Source organism: Pristiophorus japonicus, chromosome 9, assembly GCF_044704955.1.
Source record: "Pristiophorus japonicus isolate sPriJap1 chromosome 9, sPriJap1.hap1, whole genome shotgun sequence".
In the NCBI taxonomy this organism is placed as follows: Eukaryota; Metazoa; Chordata; class Chondrichthyes; family Pristiophoridae; genus Pristiophorus; species Pristiophorus japonicus.
The window spans coordinates 117,009,921-117,022,044 of NC_091985.1; the positions used below are offsets into that span (position 1 = coordinate 117,009,921).

The following is a 12,124-nucleotide window of genomic DNA, read 5'->3' on the forward strand; positions in this document are numbered from 1 at the left end:
TCCTGAAGATGCTGGAATCTGAAAGAGTGCTGGAAATCTCAGGTCAGGCAGCATCTGTGGAGAGAAAAACAGTTACCGTTCAGCTCAATGACCCTTTGTCAGAACTGCCGAAACGTTAACTGTGTTTCTCCACAGGTGTTGGCTGACCCGCTGAGATTTCCAGTATTCTGTTATTTAAGGAATTCCACTAGTCAATAACCGGGCTATAAATTTAAAATCAGAGAGGTTAGGAGTCTTAATGCGGTGAGTTGTCGGGTCCTGTCAGTGGAAGAAGAACCCATAATGGCTTTTAAAAGGTAAATGGATAAATATTTTTGAACAAAAATGTTTTAAGTGTGTGGGCAAAGGAAATGGCGGCAGGGGGGGGTGGGGGGAGAAAGCTAGCTCTGAGAGTTGGTACTAGCTTAATGGGCTGTAAAATTCTAGTTCTATTCCCAGTACTGTTACTCGTTTTTTAAATGCTAAAATATCTAAATGTACTTACATTTTCTACAGACTATTTATTTGAAGTATCCATTGGAGTGAAGTTTGTAGGTGACAATTTCAAGATATTTGAGGGGATAGAGAAAAGAGTTGAGAGATCAATCAAAAATCTGGTGAGTTATTGAGTGCATTCCTTGTGCTGAGAGTATAATGCATCTTTAATAAATAAAACTAACTTTTTCTCTCTTCCAGGTTACAGAAAAGCTTTCAACATTTTCTCTTTCGCTTAAGAAATTACTCCTTCGAGGTGTTGAGAGGTAAAATCCAAATGATTTCCATACTATTGTGCAAAGCACATTGGGGAGAGGGTAGAAATGGTATGCGTGCATCCTGGGGTAGCGAAGGCAAGTCTATTCAGTCAGCATCGAATAAACTGGGACTATAGCAATACACTGACTTTAATTTTGCATATACACTTCACATCAGATCTTGATTCAAATTAAACTAGTTACTTCTGAGATCTTATGAAATGTTTTATTTTGAAGTCTGTTTGAGTTGAGCAAAGTTCTGTAATCTTTTCACTGTTCATTCAGTAAACCAGTTGTAGCCCTAGACGTGGTCAGTTAGAGCGACAGAGCTCCGTGATGTGTGTACCTGGTCAGTACGAGGTATATATTCACTGCTGTCCCAGATTACCTACTTACAAAGGGGGGAGGGAAGGGGCTTCCCTGGGGAATTGGAGTTTTGTGCTGAGCATGAAAATGATTTGGAACTTGAATATAGAATGTCTCAACAATTTAAACCTACTTCTGTAAGCTCTACATAATGTAAATTTCGATGTGTTGGATTCATCCAGAAAATATACCTGTTAAACTGTACCTGCTACTAAGATTCCAGATTTGGGTCAGGCCGACTTAAAAGGGATGAGACCAAGACTGTCCACGGTAAACTGGGCAAATCTGTTAATGGGTAAAACGACAGAGCAGTGGGATGTTCCAAAAATAATTTAAGGCAATACAGAGCCAGTTTATATCCGAGGGTTCAGAGCTCTACTTGCCAAAACAAACCAGCCATGGATGACTAAAGAGGTAAGGGATAGCTTAAAACTAGAAGGAAAAAGCATACAAAAAGGCAAAAATTAGCGCACATCCTGGCAAATGGAAAAGATACAAAGAACAGCAAATGGTCCGAAAACAGATAGTAAGAGCTACAAAAAGGAAGTAGGAAAGGAAACTTGCAAGGGATATCAAAATCGACATACTTTTTACAGTTGTATTAGGATAAAGAGGGTGGTCAGGAGCAATGTTGGCCCCTTAAAAACTGAAAGCGGTGATATCAATAAGGAAATGTTTAATTACTTTGCATCAGTATTTACAGTAGAGGAAGAGGATAGCATGCCAGAAATCCCAAGAAAATGAAATCTGGATACAGGACTCAATAAAATTAATGCAAGTAAAATAACAGTAATGAAGAAAATAATGGCACTAAGAGTCACAAACCCCCAGGGGCAGGAGGTTTCCATCCCAGGGTTTTAAAGGAAGTAGGTGACCACATTGCAGATGCCCTAACTATATAATGATTCAGGAACTATTCCTCTAGATTAGAAAATTGTGCATGTCACTCTGCAATTTAAAAATTGAGGTAGAACAGTTCGCATAACATCTGTTGGGAAATTGCTAGAGACTATAATTAAGGATAAGGTGACTAAACACCTCGCAAATTTTCAGTTGATCAGAGAGAGCCAGCATGGATTTGTGAAAGGTAGGTCAGACCTGATAAACCAGATTGAATTTTGTGAGGAGGTGACGAAAGTAGTTGATGGGATAATGTCTATGGATGTTTATATGGACTTCCAGAAGGCATTTGATAAAGGTCCCACATAAGAGACTGTTGTCCAAGGTAGAAGCCCATGGCATTTAGGGCAAATTATTGACCTGGTTAGGAAATTGGCTGAGTGGCAGGAGACAGGCAGTAGGGATAATGGGTAGGTATTTAAATTAGCAGGAGGTGACTAGTGATGTATCGCAGGGATCTGTGTTGGGGGCCTCAACTATGCACCATATTTAACGACTTGGATGATGGCACAGAAAGCCATGTATCCAAATTTGCCGATGATAAAGCTGGGTAGAATTGTAGATGAAAGCATAAAATTACAAAGGGATATCAACATTATTTGAAGGGGCAAAACTATGGCAAATAGATTTCGGTGTAGGCAAATGTGAAGTCATCCACTTTGGACCCAAAAAGGATAGAATCGGATACTTTCTAAATGGTGAAAGGCTAAAAACAGTGGAGGTTCAAAGAAACTTGGGGGTCCAGGTACATATATCATTTAAAATGTCATGAACAGGTACAGAAAATAATCAACACGGCTAATGGGATGCAGGCCTTTATATCTAGAGGACTAGAATATCAGTTATCATGGGTGACTTTAATCTACATATAGATTAGGCTAAACAAACTAGCAGCAATATAGTGGAAGAGGATTTCCTGGAGCGTTTCAGGGATGGTTTTCTAGACCAATATGTCGAGGAACCAGCTAGAGAGCTGGCCATCCTAGACTGGGTGTTGTGTAATGAAGATTAATTAGCAATCTTGTGCGAGGCCCCTTGGGGAAGAGTGACCATAATATGGTAGAATTCTTCAGATGGAGAGTGACAGTTAATAGAGACTACAGTCCTGAACTTTAAAGAAAGGTAACTTTGATGGTATGAGATGTGAATTGGCTAGGATAGACTGGCAAACGATACTTAAAGGGTTGACGGTGGCTAGGCAATTGCAAACATTTAAAGATCACATGGATGAACTTCAACAATTGTACATCCCTGTCTGGCATTAAAAATAAAATGGTGACTCAACCATGGCTAACAAGGAAAATTTAGGGATGGTGTTAAATCCAAGGAAGAGGCATATAAAGTGGCCAACAAAAAGCAGCAAACCTGAGGACTAGGAGAAATTTAGAATTCAGCAAAGGAGGACTAGGGAAAATAGAATGAGTAAGCTTGGAGGGAACATAAAAACTGACTGCAAAAGCATCTACAGATACGTGAAGAGAAAAAGATTAGTGAAGACCAATGTGGGTCCCTTATATTCAGAATCAGGTAAAGTTATAATGAGGAACAAAGAAATGGCAGACCAATTGAACAAATGCTTTGGTTCTGTCTTCACTAAGGAAGACACAAATAACTTTCTGGAAATACTAGGGGACCGAGGGTCTAATGAGAAGGAGGCACTAAAGGAAATCCTTTATTAGTCAGCAAATTGTGTTAGGCAAATTGATGGGATTGAAGGCTGATAAATCCTCAAGGCCTGATAGTTTGCATCCCAGAGGAATCCTTAAGGAAGTCGTCCTAGAAATAGTGGATGTATTGGTCATTTTCCAACATTCCATAGACTCTATCAGTTCCTATAGCTACCCTCCAGTCCAATGTAACCCCACTTTTTTTTTTAAAAAAAGGAGGGAGAGAGAAAATTAGTCAGTCAGCCTGACATCGGTGGTGGGGGTAAATGTTGGAATCCATTATTAAAGATGTAATAGCACATTTGGAAAGCAGTGACGGGATTGGTCCAAGTCATCATGGATTTATGAAAGGGAAATCATGTTTGACAAATCTTCTAGAATTTTTTGAGGATGTAACTAGTAGAGTGGACAAGGGGGAGCCAGTGGATGTGGTGTATTTAGACTTTCAAAAGGCTTTTGACAAGGTCCCACACGAGATTAGGGTGCAAAATTAAAGCACGTAGTATTGGGGGTAATGTACTGACGTGGATAGAGAACTAGTTGGCAAAGAGTAGGAATAAAAGGGTCATTTTCAGAATGGTGGTCAGTGACTAGTGGGGTACCGCAAGGTTCAGTGCTAGGACCCCAGCTATTTACAATATACATTAATGATTTAGATGAAGGAATTGAATGTAATATCTCAAGTTTGCAGATGACACTAAGCTAGGTGGCAGTGTAAGCTGTGAGGAGGATGCTAAGAGGCTGGAGGATGACTTGGACAGGTTAGCTGAGTGGGCAAATACATGGCAGATGCAGTATAATGTACATAAATGTGAGGTTATCGACTTTGGTTAAAAACAGGAATGCAGATTATTATCTGAATAGTGACAGATTAGGAAAAGGGGAGATGCAACAAGACCTGGGTGTCATGGTATATCAATCATTGAAAGTTGGCATACAGGTACAGCAAGCGGTGAAGAAGGCAAATGGCATGTTGGCCTTCATAGTGAGAGGATGAGTATAGGAGCAGGGAGGTCTTACTACGGACGTACAGGGCCTTGGAGAGGCCATACCCTTAATATTGTGTACAGTTTTGGTCTCTTAATCTGAGGAAGGATATTCTTGCTATTGAGGGAATACAGCAAAGATTCACCAGACTGATTCCTGGGATGACAGGACTGACATATGAAGAAAGACTGGATCGACTAGGCTTGTATTCACTGGAATTTAGAAGAATGAGAGGAGATCTCCTAGAAACATATAAAATTCTGACAGGACTAGAAAGGTTAGATGCAGGAAAAACGTTCCTGATGTCGGAAGTCCAGAACCAGGAGTCACAGTCTAAGGATAAGGGGTAAGCCATTGAGGGTAGAGATGAGGAGAAACTTCTTCACTCAAGATTATGAGCATGTGGAATTCTCTACCACAAAGTTTAAAGTTGTTGAGGCCAGTTCATTAGATATATTCAAAGCGGAGTTAGATGTGGCCCTTACGGCTAAAGGATCAAAGGGTATGGAGAGAAATCCAGAATGGGGTACTGAAGTGCATGATCAGCCATGATATTGAATGGTTGTGCAGGCTCGAAGGGCCTACTCCTGTACCTATTTTCTGTGTTTCTGTTAATACAAGGGGGTAGAAGTTATGCTGCAGCTATACAAAATCCTGGTTAGACCACGCCTGGAGTACCGTGAGCAGTTCTGGGCACCACGACTTTAGGAAGAATATAGTAGCCTTGGAGTGAGTCTGGTATAGGTTTACCAGAATGATACCTGGACTTCAAGGGTTAAGTTACGAGAAGTGATTACACAAATTAGGGTTGCATTCTCTAGAATTTATAAGGTTATGGGGTAATCTGATTGAAGTTTAAGATATTCAGGGGAACAGAGGGTAGAGAGAAACTATTTCCACTGGTTGGGGCTCTAGAACTAGGGCCATCGGGCTGGATTTTTGATTCTGCTCATTTCTGGGTGGTAATGGCAGCGGGGCGGTGAAGTTTGCACCTGGGAACAGTTGCTTCTCAGTCAGTAAAATTCATCAGCTGGGCCCTGAGTGTGGAGCAGAGCACTATGGGAAGTGTTACACACCTCTTTTAGGGCACATAGCCAGCTGAGCAACTGAAAATCCAAGCTAAATAACTGGCCTTTGAGTGCCCCAAGAGGATTCTGCGGCAAAAAAACAATCCATCTCAAAACACAAACGTTCCCAATACCTTAAACACCCCACAATAAGCTACATCGCAAAAATAAAACTAAACAAAACAATCAAACTTGCCTCCTTCACCAATTTCATCACTCCCTGCTGCCGGGACAGCTGGTTTTCCAGGCGGTCCCACGACAGTGCGCTACATGGCGCCATAGGTTCAGTATGCAACAAATGTCAAAACCGGCGGTGCTCACGCTGACTCCAAGCTCCTGGGTGGTGGTGCTCTGCGCCCCTGCAAAACTGGCAACTAATTTCCCAGCGGGGCACTAGCAAACCACTGCCGCTTCTATTACCGCCCCTCTGTGGCGCGAACAGAGGTGGCAAAATAGTGCAAATCCAGCCATAGTCTAACCATTGGAGTCAGACTTTTCAGGAGTGAAATTAGGAAACACTACTGCACACACAGGGTGGTACAGGTTTGGAACACTCTACTGCAAATGGCAATTGATGCTCGAACAATTAATTTTAAATTTGAGATTGATCGCTTTGTTAACCAAAGTTATTAAAGGATATGGGCCAAAGGCGGGTATATGGAGTTAGGGCGCAAATAACCTACGATCTCATTGAATGACGGAGCAGGCTCAAAGGGCTGAATAGCCTATTCCTCTTATGTTCTTGTATTCCATTATAAAAAGAGATGCTTATTTACTATAATCCTACTCTTGTCCTTCAACTTCACAGGATTGATGCTCCAGGCCTGCTCTTTATCCATTGGCTGTATTTCAATCCCAGTGGAGATGACATCTACATTCCTCTCCAGAGTCAGTTAAACCAACTGTTGAACAAGTCTGTAGCTAATCTAAGACATGGAAAAGCAGCATTGTTTTCAATATCAGTTGCAGGTAACTAGTGTTCAAAAGAAAATTGAAATACTTTAATATGTAGCTTTACAGAATATAGCTGTAAATAGTTTGTAGCTTGCAAAATAAACATTTAATATAGGTTGGCATAGGAACATTTTGCAGAAAGTGACCCTTTAATTACTTTGAATATATTTACAAGATATTTTGAAGAATAGAAAATGATTGGTGACCATTTGATACATTCCTCATTCTGCAGATGTGGACGAATGCTCCTCTGGGCTTTCGATGTGTGACCCTGAAGCCAACTGTTTGAATGCCTTTGGTTTCTATTCTTGTCAATGTACAAAGGGGTTTGAGGACCATTCTCCAACTGCTTCTGGCATCAGCTGTGTCAAGAATGTGAAGTCAGGTATTTGAGTTGATGTGCAAGAATTAAAATGTGTCCTAGCTGCCTAATTTAGTTTCCTAGCAAAATATTTCAATTACTTGTATGAAATTTGGCTTTAGGAAATGATGACAACTTAACTATTTTGTGTCCGTTTCCCCATTAATTTTCATATTAACTAGTGCTGTTCCCAGCAAAACCTATTTTAAGAATCACTTATGGAGATGAAACTTAATAACGAGTCTGTTAGCTGTTCAAAATTTCCAGTGTAGTTTGTTTTTAAAGACATTAATAGATTGAATTATTTCCACTAACATCTGTTTAGTGTAAACTGTCTACAGCTCTGTTTAAAGGCCAAATGTGTGCAAACTAATAAGTATCGTGAATGAACACTTATAAGAACATTCATTATATTGGAAATCTTCAAATAGGAAATAGACAAAATGAGAAATGCATTCTTATAAAAGACTTTACTGCAACAAGACATTTCCCCTCCCCACCATGAATCTTAGAAATATGGCTTCATCATCCTGAGAAATATCTGCATTTTCAAATTCTAATTGGCCTTTTAGAAATTAATATTTGCCTCTGCTTACTGCCATCAGTTAATTTTCTCTCTCCTCTCTTCTATACAACAACTACTTGTATTTTTATATAGCACCTTTTTTAAAGTCTTGAAACGACATCCCAAGGTGCTTCACACGAGTATTACGAGATTAAAAATTTGGCACCGAGCTGCATGAGTAGAAATTAGCGAAGGTGACCAAAAGCTTGGTCAAAGAGATATGTTTAAAGGAGCGTCTTGAATGAGAGGTAGAAAGGTGGAGAGGTTTAGGCAGGGAGTTTGAGCTTGGAGTCTAGGCAACAGAAGGCCCAGCCACCAATGGTTGAGCGATTACAATCAGGAATGCTCGAGAGCAGAATTAGAGGAGCGCAGACATCTGGGGGTGGGCTGGAGGAGATTAGAGATAGTGAGGGGCGAGGCCATGGAGAGATTTGAAAATAAGGATGAGAATTTTGAAATAGAGGCGCTGCTTAACTGGAAGCCAATGTAGGTCAGTAAGCACAGGGGTGATGGGTGAGTGGACGTAGGGTAGAATGTGGGATGCCAGCCAGGAGGTAACAAAGGCATGGTTGAGGGTTTCAGCAGCGGATGAGCTGAGGCAAGGATGGAGATGGGTGATGTTGTTATGGAGGTGGGAATAGGTGGTCTTAGTTATGCTGCAGATATGTGGTCGAAAGCTTATTTCGGATTCAAATATAACACTAAGGTTGCAAACAGTCTGGTTAAGCCTCACAAGTTGGAGAGAGGGATGGAGTTTGAGCATAGTATAGAACATTAACTGAAGTTTCTGGTGCCGTCATTTAATGAGCAACCATAGAGAAATGGTTTTGATCGAATAGCCATCACAGAGATGTGGTTGAAAGGTGACCAAGGTTGGAAGCTAAATATTCCAGGGAACTTGATGTTTAGAAAAGACGGAGAATGGAAAAGGAATGGGGTAGCCCTGATAAAGGGTGACAAGGACAGTAGTGAGAGGATCTTGGCTCAGAAGATTAGTGTTATGTATGCAACACCTTGTAACCAGCATTCTACTGCCACCAGAGGGCGCATCTGTTGGAGTCTCAAGGTATCCCAGCATCCCTTGGAGCACTGCATATAAGCAGGCCTCCCATGCTGTGCCAGCACTCGAGTCAGAATAGAGACTAAGGTCACACTTACTCAAGTCTACAGTACTCAGTCACATTGCTTTATTTGAGACTTAACAATTAGGAAGTAGGATCAGTATGCGTAGAGATCAGTAATAACAAGGGGCAGAAAACACTAGTGCAAGTAGTTTATTGGACAGAGTATTAATCAACAAATAGGAACTTGTAGCTAAGATAATATAATAATCTTCAGATAGACTGGGCAAATTAAATTGACAAAGGTAGTCTGGAGGACAAGTTCATTGAATGCATTTGTGACCGCTTCCTAGAACAATATATCATAGAACCAGTGAGGGAACAGGCTACTTTAACCCTGTCTCATTACACTATACAAGATCTAATCAGTAATAGAAGGATCCCCTGGGGAAGAGTGATCACAATGATCAAATTTTACATTGTGTTTGAGTGTGAAATACTTCAGTTGGAAACGAGGGTCTTAAACTTAAAGCCAATTACATGGGTATGAGGGGCAAGTTAGCCAAGGTAGATTGGGAAATTTAAATTAAAAAGTATGACCGTAGATAAGCAGTGGGAAACAGTTCAAGAAACCTTTCAAAATTCTCTGAATATACATTCCATTGAGAAGTAAAATCTTCACAGGAAAAGTGATCTATCTGTGGCTAATTAAACAAGTTAAGGATAGTATTAGATTAAAAGAGGCTTGTAATGTTGCGAAGAATAGTAAGCTTCTAATATTGCAAAAAGTAGGAGTTTAGAAGAATGAGAGGTGATCTCATTGAAACATACACGATTCTGAGGGTGATTGATGGGGTAGATGCTGAGAGGTTGTTTCCCCTGGCTGGAGAGTCTAGAACTAGGGGGCATGCCTCTGGGTAAGGGGTCAGCCATTTAAGACGGAGATGAACAATTTCTTCACTAGGAGGGTTGTGAATCTTTAGAATTCTTTATCCCGAAGGGCTGTGGAAGCTGAGCCATTGAGTATATTCAAGGCTGAGATATAGATTTTTGGACTCTAGGAGAATTGAGGGATATGGGGATCAGGCAGGAAAGTGGACTTGAGGTCGAAAATTTAGCCATGAGCTTATTGAATGGTGGAGCAACCTCTAACGGCTATGTGACCTACTCGTACTCCTAAATCTTATGTTCTTGTGCATCCTTTTTTAAATTAATTCCTGAGTCTTTGGTGCAATCATTTTTTTGGACGTCTTTAGATAAGTGGCAAAAACTGAAGGGCATGGACAAAGGATTGTTGATGGGAAAGACATTGGCTAAAATTTGTCTGGATTTATTTGAACTAAGTAATTCTTGGCGGCCTGTTCTGAATGCTGGTCTAAAGCTGCAACATTCTCACCCTTCCTAGCACCTTGGCCCATTCTTCAGTAAACCCCATTATCCTACCCATCGAGAGTCACTGGCATATAGTTCCTCTTACTGTTGGTAAAATGATACTGTTGCCATGGAACTTTCTCTTCCTCGGTAGTGGTACCACACAACTGTTAAATCACTCTCTAGAATTACAGGAAACGAGGATTTTTTTTAACGCAAACAATTGTTAACCTTATTGAAAGGGTGGGTGGGGAGTAGTGGAAGTAATATTGCACTTAATTGTTTTGGTTTCAATATGCTATTCATATCCAAAAGAGTTATCTAGAATACAAGTGTTCCTAGTCAATCATGTAGCTATTTTCTTCTTACAGAATCTGGTTTTGGATCTTCTCTTGGTTTACAGGAAATCTTAGCTGGTATTATCCTGTGTGTAGTTTTGATCCTGGCAATAATCTTAACACTCCTTTTTGTGATGAGTAAGAGACGAAATAAAAGGGTCTTTGATGCTTGTAACCAGAGTTCAGATGGTTTACTCCCAAGACCTTCACTTCCTCAAGAAGAAATGAGAAGGGAAGGATCAATAGTTTTTACTGCTTGTGAAGCCAAAAGTAACTCTGTGTTCTTCACAAAATTTGAACCACTTGAAGATATGACTGGACAAAAACTTAACTCTACTAAGTTTAGCACAGTGCAAAATCAGCTGTCTGTGGAGACTCCACATTTGTAAGACGTTGGGTTGGAAAGTAATTGATCTAATGTATTTTACTTGTGATGCTAAAATTCTGGTGTATGATGCTGGCATTTACAATTAGTATTCCTTTACATTCTATATTGTTAATTGATGCCAATTTGCATAACCCAAATGTTAAAGTTTGAGTAGAAGTAGCTGCAGATTTCCTAGCTTAGATGATAACTTTCCCCAAAACACTGTTTTGTATCTTTGTTAACTTCGTTTTTCTCTTTTTTTTTTTTAAATTCAAACTTAATCTGACAATTAAACCCTATGAATAGGGTCAAAGGTTAGAATGATTTTGGGAGTTGGAGGATAAATCCTGGAATGTTGCTCGTTTCCAGTGTTTGAATGACTTCACATCACAAGTAATGGCCTGAGCTGGTCAAGGTGTGATGGTAATGGGTGAAGAACAGAACATACAATTGGAAGAATGTTTGTTTTTTTTAAAATCTGTTTAAGTAATATAGATATATAGTTTGCATTAAATTACTTGAAACTAATTTCCTTCATTGGCAGGAAAATGAAGTGGTAGAAATCTGTGAATCTAAATGTTCTGATTCATGTGATTTGATAACTGAGACTTTAAAATTTATGGGCTCAAGGATCCACAATCATCTGCTTTGGTTTACAAGGATAAAGGCCACTAAAGAACATGTCTTTTGTATGGTATTTTTGTTTGTGTATAGCATGGAACTACCCAATTAATTGTGTTCTTATCGAAGAGTTAATACAGTTTTGAGAGTATGGTGTTGAATACATTTTCCTGGATTAAGTTTAAACAACACACTTGTATTAACTCCTCTGTTTGTTTAAAATGCCATATCTGGAAATGAAAATAAATTATGGTTCCTTAAAATACTTGTATGTTTTTCTTTTGAATCTAAATCTGCCCCAGAACACTGGTTTTGTAAGTCAAATTATTTACACACTTTCTTGCATCAAGAACCTTTTTATGGCTCTCGATGTGTAGGCAATTGGTGTATTCATTAGAATAACCTTTTTTCCAAAGTAATGAAAAAGACACAAGCTTCTGTTGAATTAAAGCCTAGTCTTTGAAATACCACATTAAAATATTCCACAAACAAATGTTACATTGGTGTTTGGTACAGCCTCTGCAATCCTGGTAGACATTCACTTTTCAAAATTATTATGTATTACATAAGGTATTATGTACTAAAAATTACTTTATAAAAAAAAAACATTGTACAGTTTTTATAATATTTTAAAAATTGAGGGAACAGGAACTAGAGCTAAATATGGGTTGAAGTCCAGTTTCCAAACACATTCTATTCAGTGCACACTGCATCAGATCAAGTGAATATTCTGACACTGTACCAGTTTGCATATTGTGTAAGGTATGT

At 39.5% G+C, this 12,124-nt stretch overlaps 1 protein-coding gene across 1 annotated transcript in view; it reads left to right on the plus strand.

The window, feature by feature from the left end:
• LOC139273917 (uncharacterized) overlaps positions 1-10,757 on the plus strand; it is a 75,593-nt gene extending 64,836 nt beyond the window's left edge. The window contains exons 4-8 of the mRNA XM_070890988.1: positions 496-596; positions 676-740; positions 6,527-6,687; positions 6,905-7,057; positions 10,402-10,757. Of these exons, the coding sequence (XP_070747089.1) occupies positions 496-596; positions 676-740; positions 6,527-6,687; positions 6,905-7,057; positions 10,402-10,757 (836 nt within the window). The remainder of the gene's footprint in view (positions 1-495; positions 597-675; positions 741-6,526; positions 6,688-6,904; positions 7,058-10,401) is intronic.
• The last annotated feature ends 1,367 nt before the right edge of the window (positions 10,758-12,124 follow it).